Source organism: Embiotoca jacksoni, unplaced genomic scaffold, assembly GCF_022577435.1.
Source record: "Embiotoca jacksoni isolate LCO1_2020_lvr unplaced genomic scaffold, fEmbJac1.0.p SCAF_4, whole genome shotgun sequence".
NCBI classification, from domain to species: domain Eukaryota; kingdom Metazoa; phylum Chordata; class Actinopteri; family Embiotocidae; genus Embiotoca; species Embiotoca jacksoni.
Window position 1 is genome coordinate 9,496,075 of NW_027185392.1, and position 20,483 is coordinate 9,516,557.

Below are 20,483 nucleotides of genomic sequence, written 5' to 3' on the forward strand. Positions count from 1 at the left end.
TTTGGCATTTATGTTGGATAAAGGACTTAAACGATTAATTCTTAAAGTGGTTACGGAAGAATTTTCAGTCAATTGACCAAATCAATGTCAGAACAAGTAGACGACACTGACAATTATTTTGAAGGCTACATTACCAAATATCCGGCTGTCTGTCGTATTATTGGTTAATTGACGCATTGTCAATAGTAAACTTCTGTCGGCCCTTCAGTGTTGAATGGCGCAGGAGTTACGGAAAATGACGTACCATAAACTAATAACCTCTCAGTTAAAAATTTAAAAAGACCTCCCAGTTAAATTTGTCACTTATAACGTGAATTTAAAAAAAAGCAGCTGATTTGCAAAGTCTAATGTTACTATTTCCTACGCTGAACTTTAAAATGTTAACTTCTGAAATATTAAAGTCTTATTGCAAGTGAGAGAAACCAGTTGCTTTTATTTACAAGCATCAACCTGATTTTATTGACCCAGACACATTAATCATGTCCCAACCAGATCGACTTCACTTGTTGGGAAACCTCCGGTGCTGGTACTGCTGAGGCCTCTGTGAATTTGAAAGAAAGTAAATCATGTTGGAGCAAGAGAAAAACTGCACCTGCAGGGCAGTGATGCAACAGACCTGCGAAAACTCCAGTGTGAAACAAGGCTTTTTATTGGTGCTCAACAAAACATAGTCACCGAGACTGCAGCTGCACACAATAAAAATACTAGATTTTGAAAAGCCAGTGGAACTTCGAGTTTAGCTTTTCACAAAGTGAACTATGGATTGATTTCAATAAGGGCTTTAAACTCAATACTCGCCTATATAATATATATTCCTTGTAGTTCTGAGAGAGAACACGTCACAGATAATCGTTTATGCATAGAATCAATATCAATTTGATCACCTACCAGGAGTTCTTTCCATTTTTTTTTTAACTATAATTACTTTTGCCAACCTGTGACAAAACATAAAACACATTGAAAGTTAACCATTAACAAATGTTCACACCAAACAAAACGTAAACATCAAGTATTTTACATCCTGAAACAGACGAATTGTCTGTAGAAGGGGAGCAACTCTGTTGTATGACTGAAACAACATGTTTATGTCTGCGTGCTGTGAAATGCAGTACGCCTACTGCAGACTAATCTAACAGTCTGCACTTCAACGGCGTCTTTTTTTATACATAAGAAAAATAAAACTGAAACGGGTAAAAAACAAGAACTTGTCAGAAACGCAACAAACGGTGTTAAAACGCCCTTCCTCTCATAAAGGAAGCACCGTCGCTTTGACATGACCAAGTCTTTCCAAACTAAACGTTAACATGGGCTCTCAAAATCAAGAAGAGATCAATCCTGGACGCAGTTCGTTTCCAAGCTGACTGATCATGTTTTACACAAATGCCATCTGCCTAAAAGCTCCACAGACGTTGACTCAATATTCAATCTGGTCACCAGAGCCGTGTTTTCGGCCTGGATCATTGTGCACCCATAAACTGTGGAACTCCTGGATGAAGGGTCGCACCAGGTCTGGCTCCTCAGTGATAAGGATGTTCTCCTTGTTGCATTGCACTGCTGTCAGCGTCCAGTTGAGGGAGCCGGTGATGAGCAGCCGGCCGTCCAACACCGCAAACTTGTGATGCATGTGCACAGAGTCCATGTGGCTGCGCACACGGATCCCTGAGGAGCAGACGGAGGAACGGGAGGAGGATGGAGAGTGAGGGAAGGTTTTTCAATGGCTTACAGGATACTGTGCATGTGTCGATCTTTTCCACTGCCTACTGTGAAAACCTGAGGAGAGCAACAAGCTTCTTGAGAGGGTAATGTAAGGAGCTTTGTGTGAATACAAAAAGGATAATGCTACAGTCCAAATGTATGTAACAATCATAAATAATTATTCCCACCCATTAGTCCAAGGTGCTCTTTTAACAGACTAAAGTGTGTAACAGTTTCTAAATGGACAGTGCTGACAATGATGACCCAGAGGAGTTATAAATTATAAAGGTAATGTATGTAAATGTATGTACTAAATTTCCCCACTGTGGGATTAATGAAGTCTCTGTCTCAAAGAATCACATTCAAACCTCCGCACTTTCACTACATACACTGTTCAACCTCACTGCATCACCATCGCATCAAACATGTAGGACGTTCAGGACTCATGTTTATCAGTATTACTTACTTTAAGATTATAAAACAAAATAATATGACAAACTCGAAGTATATTATTTTTTTAACGAGATTGCTATCAGCTTTTGAAAATCCAACACAGGTGCATTGATTCTTATGGTTTAATGCCATTGTAACTTGTGGAACTTAAAGCTATTTAAGTTTACAGGCATCTCGACTGAGAATCATATAATATGTGAAATTAAGGCTGATTGACAGTAGACATGGATGTGGTTCAAATATGGATGTTGCTGCAAAGAAGCTACAAATTCTAAAACTTGGATGCTTCACACACATCTTCAACCGGACAGTATCTTACAAAGAAGCTTTACTTTGTAAGACCATTTGATTTCAGTTTGTGTCACCCTATAAACCAGCAATTTTCAGATTGGAATGCAAATTAATCTCAGAGAGAAATTAGACATGTAAATTTTCTTTGGAAAGGGCAACTGCATGCCCCCTTAGATAAAGTGAAAAATAATTACGAGAAATGTGTTTTTAAGAGTCAGCTTTCTAAGCATTTCTCTTTAGAGGAACATGTCCCCCCACTCCTCCCTAATTGCTCCTCGTAAGTGCCTTTTTTTTTTTTTTAGCAGAGTAAAAAGAGACACAAATTATGGGAGACAGTAAATGCAACTGGCGATAAAAGATCAATGTCTCTTCAATTTTGACCCCAGAACACAGTCAGAACAAATATCCCTTTGAAAAGGTGCACATGTAAGATCTAAATCCTGTCTGGTGAGATTAGAGTTAGATTGTATGGAGTTGGGGCTTGGGTTAGGGTTAGTCAGGGGGTCCAGTGGTTGAACTACTAAATCATTATTAAGGCTATAGTTTACGATACAGCTTGCACTGCAAAACCATGTATTAAAACCCTTTTGGAATGTTTTTGGTACGGTTTGTGTTATCATTAGCTTCACCAAAGATCTGTTTTGAATCGTCCAACCGAGGTCAGAATGTGCGGTTTGTTTGCTACATAAAGTTGCTTCAGTTTGATAGACAGTTAGATGACAAGCTAATTGAACTAGTCACGGACAGCTATGATAACTGGTCTGAAACAGCTAACTTTATATATGATTAGCATTAAATGCTGTTTATTCACAGGTTTAGAAGAAATGTTGAGTTCAGCATCAAGTTTCAGACCTTTACTCTGTCATCATTTGTCAAATGTAACACCAATGTCAATGTCTCTTTTGGTTCCATTTTGCCAAAGGTTTCAGCCACCGTTGTGTTTACAGTTTCAATCATTCTAACAAAAGGTTAAAATACTTTACTTCTCCCTCCTCTCATGCTGAAGTGAGGGCAGACTGGACACTAATGTGACTCAACTATTGAGGGTGGTATCCTGAGACTGGATAGGTTGCGGCTGGCTGGTTACCTCAGTAGGTTTTTCTGCAACACAATCTGACTTATACTATCTTTAAGATCATTGTCAGAGCATGTGCACATCAGTGAATGTCTCCCCTATAAATGGAAATGTTTCACAATCACACTCCGGACTACCTCCACCAGTGATTACAAACCGAGGCCCTGTGCTTTAGTACCATCTTACATTCAGCAGTTTAAGGATGGATATTTCTAAAAGATAAAATAACACAGCAGATACAGCATGAATAGAGAAGCTGATTGTTTTGTGTGGTTTGACACACACACACACACACACACACACACACACACACACACACACACACACACACACACACACTTTGCCAAATAACATTTGCTGTTCGGTTGCCAACTTGGTACTTACTTAACAATATACAGTGGTAGCAATTTACTAAATGCAGAAAGGGCTGAGAGAGAAAGTGAGACAGCATGAGTCAGACACATGACACAAAATCTTTCAGAGCATGATTACTCTGACTCACTGGAGGGCTTGTAGTAGCAACCTCCATTCACACACCCCCCACCCCGCTGTCATCTCTCTATTCACGACTAAGGAACTCTGTGACACTTACTGACAACGGCACTTGAAGTCCAAGAACACAGTGAGCACCTTTTGTTGAGTCATCCTTCCCGCATCTCAAGTGAAATGCTTCTATGATAATGATCTCATGGAGGTTGCTGTGACTTTTCTTTAACTGTAATATCTTTACAAGGACCACATATTTCTCCTTGGTCTGCATTTATGCAATTTCTTGGCATAAGGACGCTTAGTTATGATGAGCCACATACAGCATGAAGACATATACTTCACAACGGTTTAAAAACAAACAAATGTGTTTAACTTACCGGCCTTGCGAAGGACCCCTATCTGGGAGCCAGTGATGACGGTGTAGTCCCTGTCAGTGAGGACTCTGATGATTATGCCCCTGCTGTGCAGCATTAAGACAGCCCTACAAAGGTTCATGTTGGAAAAAGCAAAAACACACAAGTCCAGAGAGGAGGATGTAGACAGGATGCGGCGGAGAAGACGGGTAAAAGAGGTCTCCACACCATGAGGCAATGAGCAGTAACAGGGCCTGGATGAACAGAAAACAAGACAGAAAACAAACGTGTCGTATCTTCAATGAGCTGTACGAATGGTCCCAGTTAAATGTTAAGTTTGTTTTTATAGGGCTACTTTCACTCGAAGAAAGTACTTCAGTGGGGATGGAGTAACGGACTGACTAGATCTACTTACTGAATGCATGTGGGGCTGAGAATTTTTGCATCAGTAGCCATTTTCACAACACTTTTGAAAGAAACAAGACAAAATCCATACAAAGCTTACGTTTACTCAATATAAAACACATGTTTCACTTACCTAGATGAAGCGGGAGTGAAGATGTGCTCCAAACAGGTCACCTCTGAGGGAAAGAAGAGGACCTCGTTGAGGGTTCTTCCAGACCGGAGGCGAGTAAAGAGCCAGCTGAGCAGCTCCAGACTGAGAGAGACGGCTACCAGCCCGAGGCCAACCATCTTCACTGTCAACATCACTGACATCTACCGCACAACATCACATTTAAGAAACAATTAAAATGACAAAAACTTTCTTTCTTCTTTACATATGTTCATACGAGTTGTTTTTTTTTTTTTTTTTTTTTTAAGTTTCGTCTTGCATGATTATCAACATTTTCACACAGATCTCATGGTCTCTAGTACTGAAACGCCTTTCTAATTTTTGAGGATTCACATCCTTGTGAAATGAATAACTTTACGTTGTATTCTGTTGAAGATGTCACTTTGGGTAATTATAATGGGGCTTTGTCGCAATATTCTGACATTTTGCAGACGGAACCAGACAAAAAACATCATTCAGTGCTGAAAATCATCATTGTTCAGAGCTCTACTATCAAATATAGAAGTTTCAAAGACCTTACTGAATGTTGCTATAATTATTGCCGACAAAATCACTGTTTTTTAAATTGGTTATTTAAAAAACACACCAATCATTTTCTTTTCACATCACCTGAGACTGCAGACACTCAGACACATCCAGAACGCAAGAGTTGAAAATTAGGCATTCACTTGAATTGAATTAGTTTAGCTCTCAGCAGAACCTAATCGGTTAAAATCAACGAAATCTTAGTTAAACGTTCATTGTTGAAATGTCTACTTTCTACGGCAACAGTGGTTTCAAAGCGTTTCTTTATTTCCACGTTATTTATACAATTTCGACACCAAACATTGAGGAAAGTAGCTACAACACAAGGACCATTCAAAGCGAGCTAACCTGCCCGAGATGTATTGATGTTAAAAACTCCCGTGCAGATTTTTAAACGTGTCAAACATGAAACGTGAATATTCCTAGAAAACAACGCCACGCCTGATTTAGCTTCTGTCGCCACCACGCGGGAATGGGTCGTCAGACTTTGTGTCGTCACTGCCAATCAACTCGACTGACATGCCAGGCAGCCAATGGCTGTCCGTGACGTAAAACGCCCATCTCCAATCAGTTAACGCGAACAGTTGCCGGTGCCGGATCTTACGGAAGCCGTTTCCTCGTTACTGCAACGTGTGTTTTCAACGAGCAAAGGTAAACAAGATTAAACTTTTACCCGATAGCGTTTAACAGTCAAGGTTAGCTTTGATAGGCACAACTAGAGATAATCAAAGATGTTTTCTCATAAAATCCGATCGATGCGTCTTTTAAACACGAGGCGAGTCACGTTGTACAATAAGATCAACAACAAACATGCTAACGGTAGCCTGCTAACTCAACAGCAAAACGGGACAGCGACTGCCCACCGGAGTTATTGTCTGATCGCTTACTAAAGTGGTGTTCACCCAACAGTCTGTTAAAAAAAAAACAAAAAAAAAAACGGTCTGCTCTCTGTCTCCTGCTCTCAGACTTGATCCAGCTGATGTGCGATGGGTCGCCGCAAGTCCAAAAGAAAGCCTCCTCCTAAGAAGAAGATGACCGGAGATCTGGATTCTCAGTTTACTTGTCCTTTCTGCAACCACGAGAAGTCCTGCGATGTCAAAATGTAATTCATCAAATAACACCCACCTAAACAAAGCTGGTTACATGAGTGGACTTCACTTGTTGCTGACTTGTGTTTTTATTCTTTTCAACAGGGAGAGGAGCAGGAACACTGGTATAATATCATGTACAGTCTGCCTGGAGGAGTTCCAGACCCCCATTACCTGTATCCTTATTCACGCATCTCTCTTTCTCACAGCATTGAAATAATAATGAGGCACAACAGTAGAAGTCATACTTTTAAAGTATTATTTTATTAGCTTTGGTTACATTCACACTGCAGGCAAACATAGCTTGAATGCACCTTTTGTTTTGTTTTGTTTATTTTATGTGACTTGGATCAGATTTTTTTCAGAACAGTGTGAACAGCACTAATCACATGGAATCTGATTCTGATCTTTGCTCCTCATGGCAGGCGAGCGCTTTGGATGGCAATTGTGTCACCATTGTTCAGTGACTGTGTTTTTGAATGGGTGACAAATTGTAAAGTGCCTTGACACTGGTGAAGCGGTGCTTTATAAGCGTAAACTAAATTCATGCGCAGATGTATGCTGAAGACAAAGTGTCACCAACTTTTATAGGCTACGTTATTTTTTCCAAACTTCTTGTTGTGGCTTGGCTACTTCAAAATTAACAAATCCCGATGCAGAAATTGGTAGTCAACATTTTAGATGAACAGTTTGGATACTGCACACATTCATACACAAATGCATCACATATAAATGCGTTTATCCACATACACACACACACAAATTCATACATTCATACACAGCAGGCATGTGTGTATGTAAGTTACTTTCTCCATAAGTTCCACTTCTTGAATCATACATTTCTGTTTTAATAAATGTGGGAGGTTTTTGTTGTTGCCACTATTATATTGGCTTCAGTGCTCTGAAAATTCAGAATACATCATTTTCATCTTGCCTCAGGCCAATACAATATGCTCTGCTCCTAAATACAGATGTTTTTTTTGTATGAGTAAAAATCATGTAAATAATTTGCATTGCTTAATTTACAGTTTCTTCAGCACTGAGAGCTGAATTGTCTTTTATATTTAAAATTAAATTCTGGTATCAAGAAATACCACAGTCTTATTTTCCAAGCAAATTCTCTCCGAAAGAGGAACTGGCAGTTTACTGAATTTCATTTAACATTTGTTTCCACTCTTCCTCGGCACCTTGAGTTCGCTCCGTTGTCGTAGCGCCAGCTCAGATAATACCATGTGACCTTGGATTGAAAGTTAACAGGTGGTCGGTCGGCAGTTGAATTTGTTTTTTGTGCCAGGTCCTTGTTGTATTACTGAGGTAAGGTTTGGTTTGACCTTGATGACCATTAGTGGAAAAAGATTGAGGAAGCCACTCATAATCACGTCCAACAACAGAGACGGGTGTAACGATGTCTCCTCCATATATGACCACCTGTTATCATGTGAGCAAAGTTGCATATTCACTATAGATCACACTGGCAATTTGATGATGACAACTGAGAAAACTCCCCTTGGTTGAAATGTCAGGATATGAGGTAGTAAGTGAACCTTTACCGTTATCAAACTATTTGGAAAAACAGCAGCTCACATCACTTTGACATCCCTTCATTGTCTGAGACTCATTAGAGGATTACTGTTTGATTCCAAATAAATAATGGCAAATATGTTTTTTTTTTTTTTATGGAGGCTGGTGGAACACGGGCTTGCTTAAAAAGAGATCAGCTTAATCTTACTTGTTATAGATTCTGAACAAATTCAGAATGTGATTTGTTTTTGGGGACTACTTCTCATCCTCAGTTCAACAAATAGGAAACTTTTCTGGGAAGTCACTGTCACCTTTCTTTTCCTTTTTTTATTACAGTTCATATCGTATTCAGTACTAATATACACTCCTATTTTTAAGCAACACAATCCTTTTTGTCCTTAATCCATTGTTGTTCAGATCTGTCAGAACCAGTCGACGTTTACAGTGACTGGATAGATGCCTGCGAAGCGGCCAATCAGTAGCCCTGGTGCAGCTGGATGCCTCCGGGGAAGGCGGCGAGGATGACCATGTGGCTAGTGGGTCTGAGCCACTCGGAGGACATTTTTAAAACTTTGATTATTAAAAGGTTTTTACGATCACTTGAGATTTACTGCTCTGTGATCCGCAGTTTTGCTCATGAGGTCTTCAGCTCAAACACGCTGTGAAAATGTCCCCGTCATTGTCTGAGTTCTCCCCTTTCTGTGCAAGGCTTCAGCCCACAACTCTAATTCTGACTCGAGATTTATTGCGTAATTCGTCCTGTGCAGCGTTGAGTTATCCTCACACATTCAGCAGGGCTGTCTGTTTTCAAATATCCTTTAAGTGCAGACTTTTAAAATAGTATTTTGTGTTGAAGATTTCAAAATATGTTTCCGGATATTTGGTTTGTTTTTACTTGCTATAAATAGTTAGTTTCTACAAGAGACCTGTGGTGAAATGTGAAATCAGTGAAGTGCTGCCTGGTTACCACAATGAGAATCATGCAGATAAATATGTGGATCTTGCAACAACCAGTGTGAAAACAAAACAGTGAGTAGGTGTATTCAAAGGTTTGACACACTTTCTCGATCACACTGTCGACACGAGCAGCAGGATCTCGCAGAGGGAACATTTTCTGGGCGTGGCCCTATCAGACCTCACAAAGTCGATGTAGGAGTGTATTTTTATGCAGTTCAAGCCAAGAGCAATATTGGATGATGTCACAGTCAGAAACTAGTTTGTTGCACCTTGTGTGAATGCTGATTCAAGTTTTTTCTGTTGGTGTGAAACAATCTGTATGGATCTCTCTGAGTTAAAGTTAATTTGACGTCGGTTATCAGTAATAATTACTAACATCCCTCCTCACTGTCTTAAAGACATGTGTGTCACAGTATTAGGTCATTCCACTGTAGGGAGGAACAAAATGTCTACGATTTATGCTTTGCTTCCTGCTAAGTTCATAGATTTTCAATTGTTCTTGATTCATTCAGTTTCCCAGTTTTGAATGTTGTATTTTAGGTTTAGTTTTTTTGTGACATCTTTGTTAAGGAGTGAATAAATAAGGCCTGCTGTATTTTGTTGTCCTGAAATCTTGCTGAACTGTTGAATGATTGTTTTCTCACGCAGCCATCACTGTCAGGTAATGTAAAGTAAAGCTGTTTTTTTTTTTTATTTCAAGTGTGATCAAGGAAATAAAAGAGCAGTTTCACATTGTCAGTGAGCCTTGTTTGTTTTGTTTATTGTACCTGGAACTAGATGTTTTTTTTTGTTTTGATACCATAGTAAAGATTAAATGGCATTATTGAATAGTTAAATTTTTTTTTTTTTTTTTTTTTTAAAGGCTCAGTAAATTCCAAAACATATTCTGGTGTTTTTGGAGACATTGTAGTTTTAGTAGATATTTCTAAAAAAAAAAAAAAAAAGGCAAATACTGGATTTGTTCAGATAATTTTAAGCCACAGATTCATAAATAACTCGGTGGGCTCATTAGTATTTACAGCAGCAGCGTGGTGCATGTGGAATTTCTATCAGTTCCGTTAATGAAGGAACATCTCACCAGTGCAACAGTGTTGGTTACTGATGTGATATTTTTTAATACTTAAACAATGGATGTCTGTCGTAGAAAGGAATAAACTATGATAGGATTTGGTTACACAAGAAATACTCATTAAGAGAATTTCATATTTTTCTTTTCATAGTTGTTTTTTTTAACAAAAAAATAAATCTTGAGTTTAGATTTATTCTTTATTATAGTGCTAATTTTACACATATATATATATGACTGTGCAGTTATTTAGTTTGATTTAATACTAAAATACTGCAATTTATTTTTACAGGAGGGTCAATTAAAGGTAATGAATTGATGACATAAACATCCCATGTAGTATGGAGCACCACCAGCTGGTGACAAATGGAGGTTCATACATCACAGTTGGTATTTAAATGACCAAAGAAACTGAGACTTAATTCTTATAAAGAAGAGGTAGGAAATTCATATTTCCAAGTAGTTTTAAAAGTGCAAGTACAAGGATTATAAGCTTTAAAGTGCCTTTGAATTCTTACTTTAAAATTGTATCGTGCTGTCTATTATCAATTTAATGGTAAAGGATGAAAGAGATGAACAGGAACAGATTCCGAATGTGGGTTTTTAGTTGAGTTTTTACTGTTCCAGTTTTAATTTATCAGCTATCGTAATGTGCTTTTTAATTTTAAGAAAACCCTGTACAAAAGAACACCTCAGCCTGAATGGGTAGATGGAGAACACTAAAAAACACTTCTTAAAAATTACAGCAGTTATATTATAAATGGGCCAAAGACTCTGGCAGCACCTATTTCAAATTAAAATGTCTCTGCGCGCAGCTTCTGATCTACTGTCCTGTGGCATCTGTGACCGTGACACATTTTCCGTCTAGTACCCATTCATCCCCACAGAGCACAGGATGTAGCCGATCACAAATGAAAGAAGACACAGTGTAGCAAGGTTGTGCACCAGGCAGAGCTGAGTGATAATAGATGAGATGTGGAGTGCCTGCCTGGGCTCTCCACCCAGGAGGAGTGTGTCCGTGCATGCGCGCGCTGCACTGTGTATTGTGTTTGATGATGGACCCCAGCTGGAGAGGTATTGACGACGCCTTATGAAACATGCTGGAGGATGATTACAATGGGGAATGATTATCACCTAGTCTCTCCTCTGTCTCTGCACGTCACCTCCCACTCCCTCCCCCTCTCTTCTGTTTCTCGTTCCTTCTTTCTCCTCTCCCATTCAGCACGCGAGGTCAAGTGTCACTCCGTCTCCGTTGTCAAGGCTGCCAATCACCCACACAGTGAGTGCAAGGCAACTGTTGCCAGGGAAACAGAGCGATTTGGTTGCTAGGCACCTGGAGCTGTGCTCACAATAGTCATTTTGTTGCTTAGAAGCACACACACATGCACACACAAATACACACAAAACCACAGAAACGGCTTTGCCCAATCAACAAGTTCATACAATGCCAGTGAAATTTGTATAAATCAGTTACATACTGCATCAGATTTGCTTACACAGGAGTAACAAATCCTGAAATTGTTAAGAAGAGTATAATTTATCATGTGCACAAACATATGCTGATGTGTTGCTGAATTCGCAATGAAATGTTAATTTTATAATTTATAATATTTAGCAATAATGCTAATGTACCAAAAATGTAACTCAGGGTGTTTTATTCCAACACCTTTGCTACCTGATTAATCAGCATGCCCCAACGTCCAAGAATTCGTCAAACCCACACCCCAACTTGATCAATAAAAGACATAAACATCCATCATTCTGACTAAAAATAGTTACCCATAAAATCAGTCAATCGCTTATTTCCCCACTAGCACATGGACCCAGTGAACCTACTTGCTGCAATGTGTGTGCACTCATATGTACGTGATCTATCTGTATGCCTGCTTTCAGAAGATCCATCAATCCCCTGTTTCCCTACTGGCATGTAGATTATGTGAAATCTCGTGCAGCGGAGTGTGTGTGTGTGTGTGTGTGTGTGTGTGTGTGTGTGTGTGTGTGTGTGTGTGTGTGTGTGTGTGTGTGTGTGTGTGTGTGTGTGTGTGTGTGTGTGTGTGTTGGGGGAGGGAGGGGGGCAGTCTGAATCCCCATCATGACAGCCAGTCAGCTGAGTCGAATGCTGAAATGTCAGCCACGGGTGCAAGCCTTGACATGTCCTCATGTGTTACTGTCTCCTGTTGCTGCTACAGGCATCAAACTCTCACACATTTTTAGCATGAGTCAAAAATAGGACCGTAAGAGTAGTTGGTAGTGCAGTGGGACGATGGTTATGCACAGTTATAATGTGCCATCCCATGGCATTGCAGCCATTTATGTCAAAGAACACACAAAAAGCCTCTCTGGCACCAATTCTTTTTTTTTTTTCTTCTTTTTTTTTTTTTACAAACTTTAGATTTGTGTTAAGCATGAGGAAAATGTTCAGCGCAGAGTCTGACAGGCTGTGAAAGACACCCATCAACTGATTGGATTATAGGATCACTTGTGGGCACGACTAAATGACAAGGCCATGCAATCAAGGTTTGGAATTAACGTCTAAGTCTGAAGACTTTTGTGTTAAGCTCCCTGAACTAATGCCTGGGGGTTTAGCTTACTGGCGTGGTGCGAGACTTCCCCGCCAGCGCCTCTGCAGGAGAGGCTGAATCTGGCTGACGAAACAAACTCATTTCCTCCACAGGTGTGTGAAGAGTGACATGGTTGATGAATCTACGATGATAAAACCTCTTTCGGTGGCTGGATTTGATTTGGGCACCTGGCTAGACCTGATTGCATTCTATTTAAAACCCTCCCTGATTGAGCAAAATAAGCCTTCCCCATAAAGAGTCACCTCTGGGTGGTTAATTAAAAACCTCCTCCCCCATTGGGCTATACATTTACATGTGTCTACCTAGTTTCAGCCATTGTGTTGCACTGGATAGCGCTCTGCTTTTGGTCCAGTGTCGATGACAAAGCTTCCCCTCGACTACGCGTATTCTCAAGCAATAACATCCACATCTGTATTATCAACCCAAGAATACCCGTGGTCGAGACCGGAGCAACGATGCCCACCTCCTCCCCTCCATTCCTCTCGATCTCCTCTCGGCTGTGGAGCTCGCTCTCCTTTTCTGCGTGCATCCCTCCAGCTCCTGCACTGAATGAGATTGCAGCGTAGAAGGACGAAGTCTCTGTGTGGAGGCAGATCTTTAAGGACAGCACCTTGGATAAAAGAGAAAAAAAAAAAGAGATCCCATTTAGCCTTGAATGATAATGCAGCTGCGTTGCTCTCAGGTTATAATACACATTTCACGCGCAGAGTCACATCTCTCAGCACATTGTCAGACTAATAGCCCGATTGTAAGCTTTATGCAAAACACATATTTTTTTTTCCACAGATAGACACAAACACACAGGCAGTCTGCATCTTTACCTGAGCTGCACCGCAGATTACACTGCCAACAGCTAGTCCCTTTACTCTCCCCGGTATCAAGCAACCATTTAGCCCAGCGCTGAGGGAGAGGGCAGCCTCACCAATTATCAAATAGGTGTCAGTATGTGTTACACTGCACTGAGGGGAGAGAGTGATTACCAAACAGATGTTCAGCCCCCACCTCCACCCCGTCCTCCTCACCTACTGTCTTCCCTCATTCCATTTCCCTCTCCTTTCTAACCATCTATCTCCTCCTTTCTCTCTTTGTCTGCTATTGTTGGAAGGCTCCCTGGATATGCCCCCCCCCCCCCCCACCTCAACACACACACACACTCTCTCTCTCTTCCTTGGCCTATCCCATGGAGAATAAGCCGGACTCTTGCTGATCTACACTTGCCAATTAGCGACACAGTAGCTGTCAGTCAGCAGCCGAGGAGGAGAGAACGAGGAAAGAGGAGAGTTGTTGGGAAAGGGGTGGGGAGGGGCGGGGGAGGGAGACGGGGGGGGGGGGGGGGGGGGGGGGAGGAGAGGTTTGTACAGCACTACAGGCAGCTCCCACCCTAGAAAACTCAGTTTACAAACAGTGCTTGACTGTCTCCTTATTTCTCCTCTCATTCTCACTTTTCTTCTTAACCTTTCCTCTCTAATCATTGTGATCCCACTTGCCCCCCCCCCCATTTATCCATTTATCCCTCCCTTCCCTCCTCTCTCAGATCCTCTTGTTGATCCCCTCAGACACATACACGCGCCATACGTCACTGTCTTTATCCCTTCACCTATCAAAGCTGCACAACATGAAACCTGACACTTTTGGAAAGTTCCCATTTGCCACTGACAACCCTCTCACCTCTCTCACTCCGGTGCTAGTCTGCTTCCTAACCTGCTGCAATTGCGAGGCAAGTGCCAAAACTAGCCGGGACCGTCACGTCGAGGAGATCTTGACGTGTCCCTCATTACCTACGCTCCTCTAGTCTTTTTCCCTCATCTCTCCCTCGTCCTCCATCCCAACTGTCCATGTCGGAGCTGATGATGATGATGACAACTCAAGTGGACATGTCTCCTGTTCTCAGCAAGAGCTGTGAAGAGATGTACGTAGGTGTCAGGAATCGGGTGTAAAAATACACGCTGCTGCTGCCCTCTTCTCCACACAGGACCGGTCGGTGTCTGCTCGGTGTCGCTGGAATGTCTTCGTCTAATTTGAAGACGTGCTTCGGGGTTGTATGAGCTGTGTGGGTGTGGGTGTGTGTGTGTGTGTGTGTGTGTGTGGAGTGGTGAAGCTATGATAGCAAGACACTCACACATGGGTGTGCCTGCTTTGATTTTACTGAACTGATTGAACTGATCCTGCTTCCACATATTTATACTTCCATCCCTCAATAACTGCTGCATAGACTGGGTAAGAACTATATTTCATGGCGAAAGACATCTGGTTTTCATTTATAAGAAAATCCATTTCCTGAATTGACTTGATTGAAAGTGAACTGGCTCCAGCTGGAGGGCCTAATGAAAGGAAATCGGTCTGTGTTTCATATTTATGTCTGACGCAATACCGACTTATCAATCCTTTAATGTACCTGGTATTTCAGATTGGATGTAGAATCACAAGTGGCTGGGCTAAGGGGCAAATACAAGACGGGCATGAGATGGAGGCAGAAACATAGGCGGATGCTGGGCTGCTGCTTGCACATTACTGCTTGCACATTACTGCTTAATTGCTTGGAACTAAAGGCGCTGTTATGAGGATGTTTATGCTTATGCCTGCAACAGCAAATCTTTCCAGTCATTTTGGCCACACCGTGGAGTCTAATAGTCACTACACAGACAACAAAAATAAATGACCCAGTGATGGCAGAATAAGACACTACCCTCTCTGCCTTTGGCCAAACTTTCTGTGACAAACTTAACAGACACTTTGGTTTCCTTAATCTTGCAGGGCCCTTAGTGCATCTAGGCTCCAGTTGGCCTACTAGCCTATATAACCAGACAACCCCACACCACTGTAAAATTGCAGATAGCCAGCACCTGTCCTCTACGTGACAGGCTTGGATATTAAGCTTTCTTTGTTTGTAAATACATCCGCTTCCACTGACAAGGAGAACCCAGTTCAGAGTGGCAAGCGTGGATTGAATCTTTAACCCTTTGCAGGGAGTGTGCAAGAGATTTGAAGCATCTTTTCTTCTATCAAACAGGCAACAAAGGGGGAAGACACGCTGGACACGCCGCTGCGGGTGAATATTAAGGCTGCGTGCAGGTGCGATTCTCGTCAAGTAATTTGACAGGCACTTGGGAGTGATGCTGCTGGGACCAACCTGTTTAGTTATCAAATCACAAAGCGTGCCAACGAGACAAATGATCCGGCGTGAATCTCGTGCCATGCTGTGCTATAAACCGGCTGCCAAAGCTCAAATCTACAAGTCTTGTTTTCTTTACTTCAGGGATTATCAACAAATAGCTTTAATTATGAGGAGAGTCTAAAGTGATGGGACCCGGAGCAGCACCGCGCTATGAACTGTGCTCAAATCGGTTTTCATGGTAAATAACAGCGAGGAAGGAAGAAAAAAAAAAAAAAAAAAAAAAAAAATCCTTAAACTTACCGCCGCGTCCACCTTAATGCCACGAAGAAGCCGCTCCATATGCCATACATTGTATCCATGCTGAAGTGTGAGAATAGGCTGTGCAGGGAAACGCCCCCCCTCCCCTCACTGCTATTCCTTTCTCCACTGCGCGCTTCTCCTGCTGCTTGTGGGGAATCACATAACCACTCCTTGTTTTTTCCATTCTCTCCGAGGGAGGGATGGAGCCTGATGCAGCAGCATCAGCATCCCAAGCCATGCAACTCATCTGCAACCTCTCACCTCTCCTCTCCTCTTCTCTCCTCTCCTCCCCTCCTCTCCTCGCTCTTTCTGTCTCGTCCATGCCTCCATCCAGCCCTGGCGCTGAGGAGCATGCCCCTTAGTGCAGCGTTTCCCAAGCTGGGGTCCGGGGACCTTAAAGTCCATGATGGAGCACTGGTAGGGCCCCTTAAAGTGAAAAGAGTTTGGTGTTAGTTCGATGATGCACAAGTGGAAGAGGGTGATTAATTTGCCTCACTGATTTGCCAAGTGGTGTCCTTTTTTTTTTTTCTTTTTTCCTTCCAGTGGAGTATTAAAGCTTCCTGGAAAAATATTTAACATGGGGATCCTTCACATGAAATCTTGAAGATTTGTTTAACATGATCTCTAACTCATAATGTGTGGGTCTTTGTCACAGTATTTTATATAGCATTTAATATACCTTCACAGTGCTTCGTGACTCCTACAGTCTGACAATAATATTCGTAATAATGGGGGTGGACAGACTCGTAAAATATAATGCAATCCTGTGCAGCAGTCATACAATAAATAACCTAAGCCTTCTACTTTTGTTGGCTTTTTTTTTTTTTTAATATTGTAAGATCCTGCTTTAACTTTTATATAGGATTCACAGTTTGTGGTGCTGCTGGCTGTTTGTTGGTCACAAAATAAGTTTCTGGGTAAAAGCGCAAAAACACAAAAAATGTAATAGGCCCACAATATAAATGGTGGCAACAGTGTTTTTATTATATTGAGGAGAGATGGAGAAAATATTATGTATACTATCATAGACTCACTATGGTTTATGCAATGACACACCAACACTGGTTGGGCATTACTTGCAAAGCAGTATCACGGCAAAGCGTGAAATGGTCCACTACAGCAAAACGCGAGTTAGCCACGCTTTGCGCTTGTAATGTGTACAGAGTACGGACTCAAACGCACGACTCTCAGACAAGCAGTTTAGTTAAATGATCTTTACTGAGAAAATCAGGAGACAACAGAGGAATAAAAAAAAAAAACAGATACAGAAATAAACAGCGAGAGATCATACACTCACTGACAAAAAAAAAGACCGCTGGAACGAAGAGCTGCGAACGGCAACAAACCGGCAAAGAAGTGAGGGGAAGACACCGGTTATATACACAAGAGAGAGACAATTGAACAGGTGGAAACAATCAGGGCGAGGCAGACAATCAGAAACAGGTGGGAACAGGAAGTTAAGACAACAGAAACAAGGCACAAGTTGAGTTATCAAAATAAAACAGGAAATGAACATGAAAAACTAAGGGCAGAGAGACAAAGGACCAGAGGACGAGGAAAACACATTGACAAGACTGAACCACGAGAACACAATAAAGTGGACAAGAAGAAAGTAATAAGACCAAACTAAACAACAAGGACGAACTGTGACAGTGCTGGCCAGGCGTGAAAGTTACACGCTTTCCTGTAGTGGATGAAAATGAAACCTACACTGCACGCTAAGAGCCATGCGATTTACAGGAAAATGAAACATTTAGCAAAAACACGTGGCTGGGGTTACTTAACAAGCACATGGTTGGACTGCTGGACTGCTGCAACGCATTCAATTTGACATTACATATTTGATTTGTTTTCTTTTTAATCCTTTTTACTTTTCCTGTTTTAAGAATCTGTCCTATAGTGTTTTAATTCATATTTTCTCAACCACTTTGTATTGCACTTTTTTCTATATAATAGAATGTGTTATATCAACAGATTTGTCATTATCATTATTGCTTGGAGTTGAGAGATTTGGGGGATATATGTAATATTGGCAAATCATATGTATATTATATATATATATACATATATATATAATATTAGATGCAGTAATACAGTGATCATTAGTGCTGAAGCCATAATAGAATGAAATGGGACTCAGTTGCGTGTCTTAATGGGTGTTTCCTGCAGGGTATCAACAGGGGTTTTTATATTCCCTGTGGTGTGCATATGTGTGCGTTTCCTACTCCTAATTCTACTCCTAATGGGACCACTGTATTCACTAGATGGTCTTGCTTGGGATTGTGGTAAGACCTTTTATAATTCCCTCCTCAATCAGTGGTCTGTAAAGAAGCTGCTCCTCGAAAACCCGAAACGTCTGCAATCATTAGTTTGGTCAGAAGCGTCAGAAGAAGCAGAGCAGACAGGCAGCAAACATGTAAATTTGATGTTTGAGAGCCCACAAGGCTGATGCTGTTAGGCACTGGAGCCTTTGGGGCCATAAAACAAATGATGGCATATTTCCACAAATCAGCAGCCATAGAGTCTCTCTCTCGGTCAGTTATCCCCTTTTTTTTTTTCCTTTCTTTTTGTGAAGCACACACATACATATGTACACACTCTCAAACACAGTGTTAATGGCTTCATAATTGTCAGAGGCAGACCACTGAGCATAATCGGGAGACTGCAGCAATGCAAAGACCAGTATTTATAATTCACTATGACAGATAGTACATTTTTATTACCCAGGGGCCTCTGGTTTGTATTTGGATGCAATAAACCACACTCATGCACATATTTTTTTTTTTTTTTTTAATCTCCCTCTTTTCACATCCTCACTCACAATCACTTCTTTTGTCCTGCTTTCTCTCTGTCACTCTCTCTCTTTCACACACACACACACACACACACACACACACACACACACACACACACACACACACACACACACACACACACACACACACACACATACACACACACACACACACACACACACACACACACACACACACACACACCACACAAAGTGGTTCAGCCTGAGACAGTGTGTGACCCGGGGGTCAGGAGCATTACGCCAAACAGACAGACACTGAGTCAGGGAGCAAAGTTCAGCTCATCACAGGAAATCACAGGTACACACACATACACACATGTATGCACTCGAGTAGACACCCAGGCACACACAATCACTCACATCTAACCCTGTAACATATAAATGAAATGTGTGTGAACAGTTTGGTTCAGGGTGAGAACCGAACCACAGGTGTTTTTAGCCATCCTGAAAGAGTGCTTGATCACAGAAAATATATTTCTATATTCTCACTCACGATGGACAATTACAAAAAAAAAAAAGTATCAAAATTGACATAGTCGATCCTCATATATCATCTTTTTTATTCCACCCATTCATCCTACATTACCCATAATGCCATTTGACCACTATCAGCTCCCTCGGACGTTCCAGGTGTGTTATCCCAGTGTTTGCTAAAGTAGCTCCAACTTGCTGTCCTCCAGGAGAGATCAGAAGCGTGCTACAGAGGTCCGGTAAACTCACTTATCATACTGAAAAAAACTAAATATCCTTATCTCCAAAGACTCCCAAAACAATTATGTAACTGTTTTTAGCGCTTTCTGTTGGACCAACGCTTCCTCACATCGCTCATCTGCCAACGACATCCAGTTGCCTACATGGCTGGTTGAGAGTATCGGCGACAGGTGATGCTGTGACCTTCACTGTCATAGTTACAATAGTAAAGAAAGGTGGGACTGTGAAACGGTTGCAGTTTGTTAGGTTTTTGTAAAAGTTCATGGTTGGGGTTAAAATAAGGGCAATAGTTTAGCGCACGTAAGTTATGTTACAAACGCAAGTTGAATAGATGTGTTACTTTACTCACATATGCAGGTTAAAAAAAAACCTCAATGTTAACTTTAGTTTTCACATAGCACTCCAACAGCAGTCACTTGGGTGAAAGTCCTGTGTTTGATCCATCCCACCATCTCCAATCTCCTGCCTACAAGGACTTTGTCGATCTTTTGTTCCCATCCTAATGACAACAGCCACACGAGGGAACAATAAATGCAAATATGGGTCGCATTACACTGCTTGCACAGACGACATACAAGCTTGTTTTAGGTGAGGACAGTCTCATCTACCTCCACCTTCAGATTTGTTTAATCTTCAGACTCGTGGTGTTCAAACGACCAACTGATGCTGACTCAAGACACGACTTGAGGCAATTTATCAAACTTCATTAAGTTCCCTATGAAACCACAAACATCTTTTTTAAGTCGTCCTCCTCATGACATTCAAACAGACTTTGACGTGTAAAATCAGTGTCATATCCCTTTAATATTCTCCTTTACATGTATCAGAAAATCGAAGTATATTCTGTGTAGTTATGCCATGCACATTATGCCA

At 41.3% G+C, this 20,483-nt stretch overlaps 2 protein-coding genes across 3 annotated transcripts; one reads left to right on the forward strand and one right to left on the reverse strand.

The window, feature by feature from the left end:
- Positions 1–624: 624 nt before the first annotated feature.
- On the reverse strand, positions 625–13,145 carry pld6 (phospholipase D family, member 6). 2 transcript variants are annotated; one of them, XM_069167547.1, is made up of 4 exons: positions 13,133–13,145; positions 4,895–5,073; positions 4,381–4,610; positions 625–1,659 (listed from the first exon to the last, which is right to left on the reverse strand). In XM_069167547.1, exons 2-4 carry the CDS (start codon positions 5,071–5,073, stop codon positions 1,415–1,417), a joined length of 654 nt encoding a protein of 217 aa, XP_069023648.1. In that variant the 5' UTR covers positions 13,133–13,145; the 3' UTR covers positions 625–1,414. The 2 variants fall into 2 exon arrangements, with proteins under 2 accessions (XP_069023648.1, XP_069023647.1); XM_069167546.1 differs by lacking the exon at positions 13,133–13,145 and adding an exon at positions 6,343–6,425.
- On the forward strand, positions 6,442–9,759 carry LOC138209158 (transcription elongation factor 1 homolog). Its single transcript, XM_069167548.1, has 3 exons — positions 6,442–6,557; positions 6,649–6,719; positions 8,482–9,759. The coding sequence occupies exons 1-3, from the start codon at positions 6,442–6,444 to the stop codon at positions 8,544–8,546; spliced, it is 252 nt and encodes an 83-aa protein (XP_069023649.1). The 3' UTR covers positions 8,547–9,759.
- Positions 13,146–20,483: the final 7,338 nt, after the last annotated feature.

Bases quoted from the DNA above. Each gene is read 5' to 3' on its own strand.
- pld6 (XM_069167547.1), bottom strand. From the start codon at position 5,073: ATGTCAGTGATGTTGACAGTGAAGATGGTTGGCCTCGGGCTGGTAGCC. The intron at 4,611-4,894 runs GTAAGTGAAACA...CTGTTCATCCAG, and splicing joins TTCACTCCCGCTTCATCTAG to GCCCTGTTACTGCTCATTGC. The intron at 1,660-4,380 runs GTAAGTTAAACA...TCTGCTCCTCAG, and splicing joins AGGGGTCCTTCGCAAGGCCG to GGATCCGTGTGCGCAGCCAC.
- LOC138209158 (XM_069167548.1), top strand. From the start codon at position 6,442: ATGGGTCGCCGCAAGTCCAAAAGAAAGCCTCCTCCTAAGAAGAAGATG. The intron at 6,558-6,648 runs GTAATTCATCAA...TCTTTTCAACAG, and splicing joins AAGTCCTGCGATGTCAAAAT to GGAGAGGAGCAGGAACACTG. The intron at 6,720-8,481 runs GTATCCTTATTC...ATTGTTGTTCAG, and splicing joins GTTCCAGACCCCCATTACCT to ATCTGTCAGAACCAGTCGAC.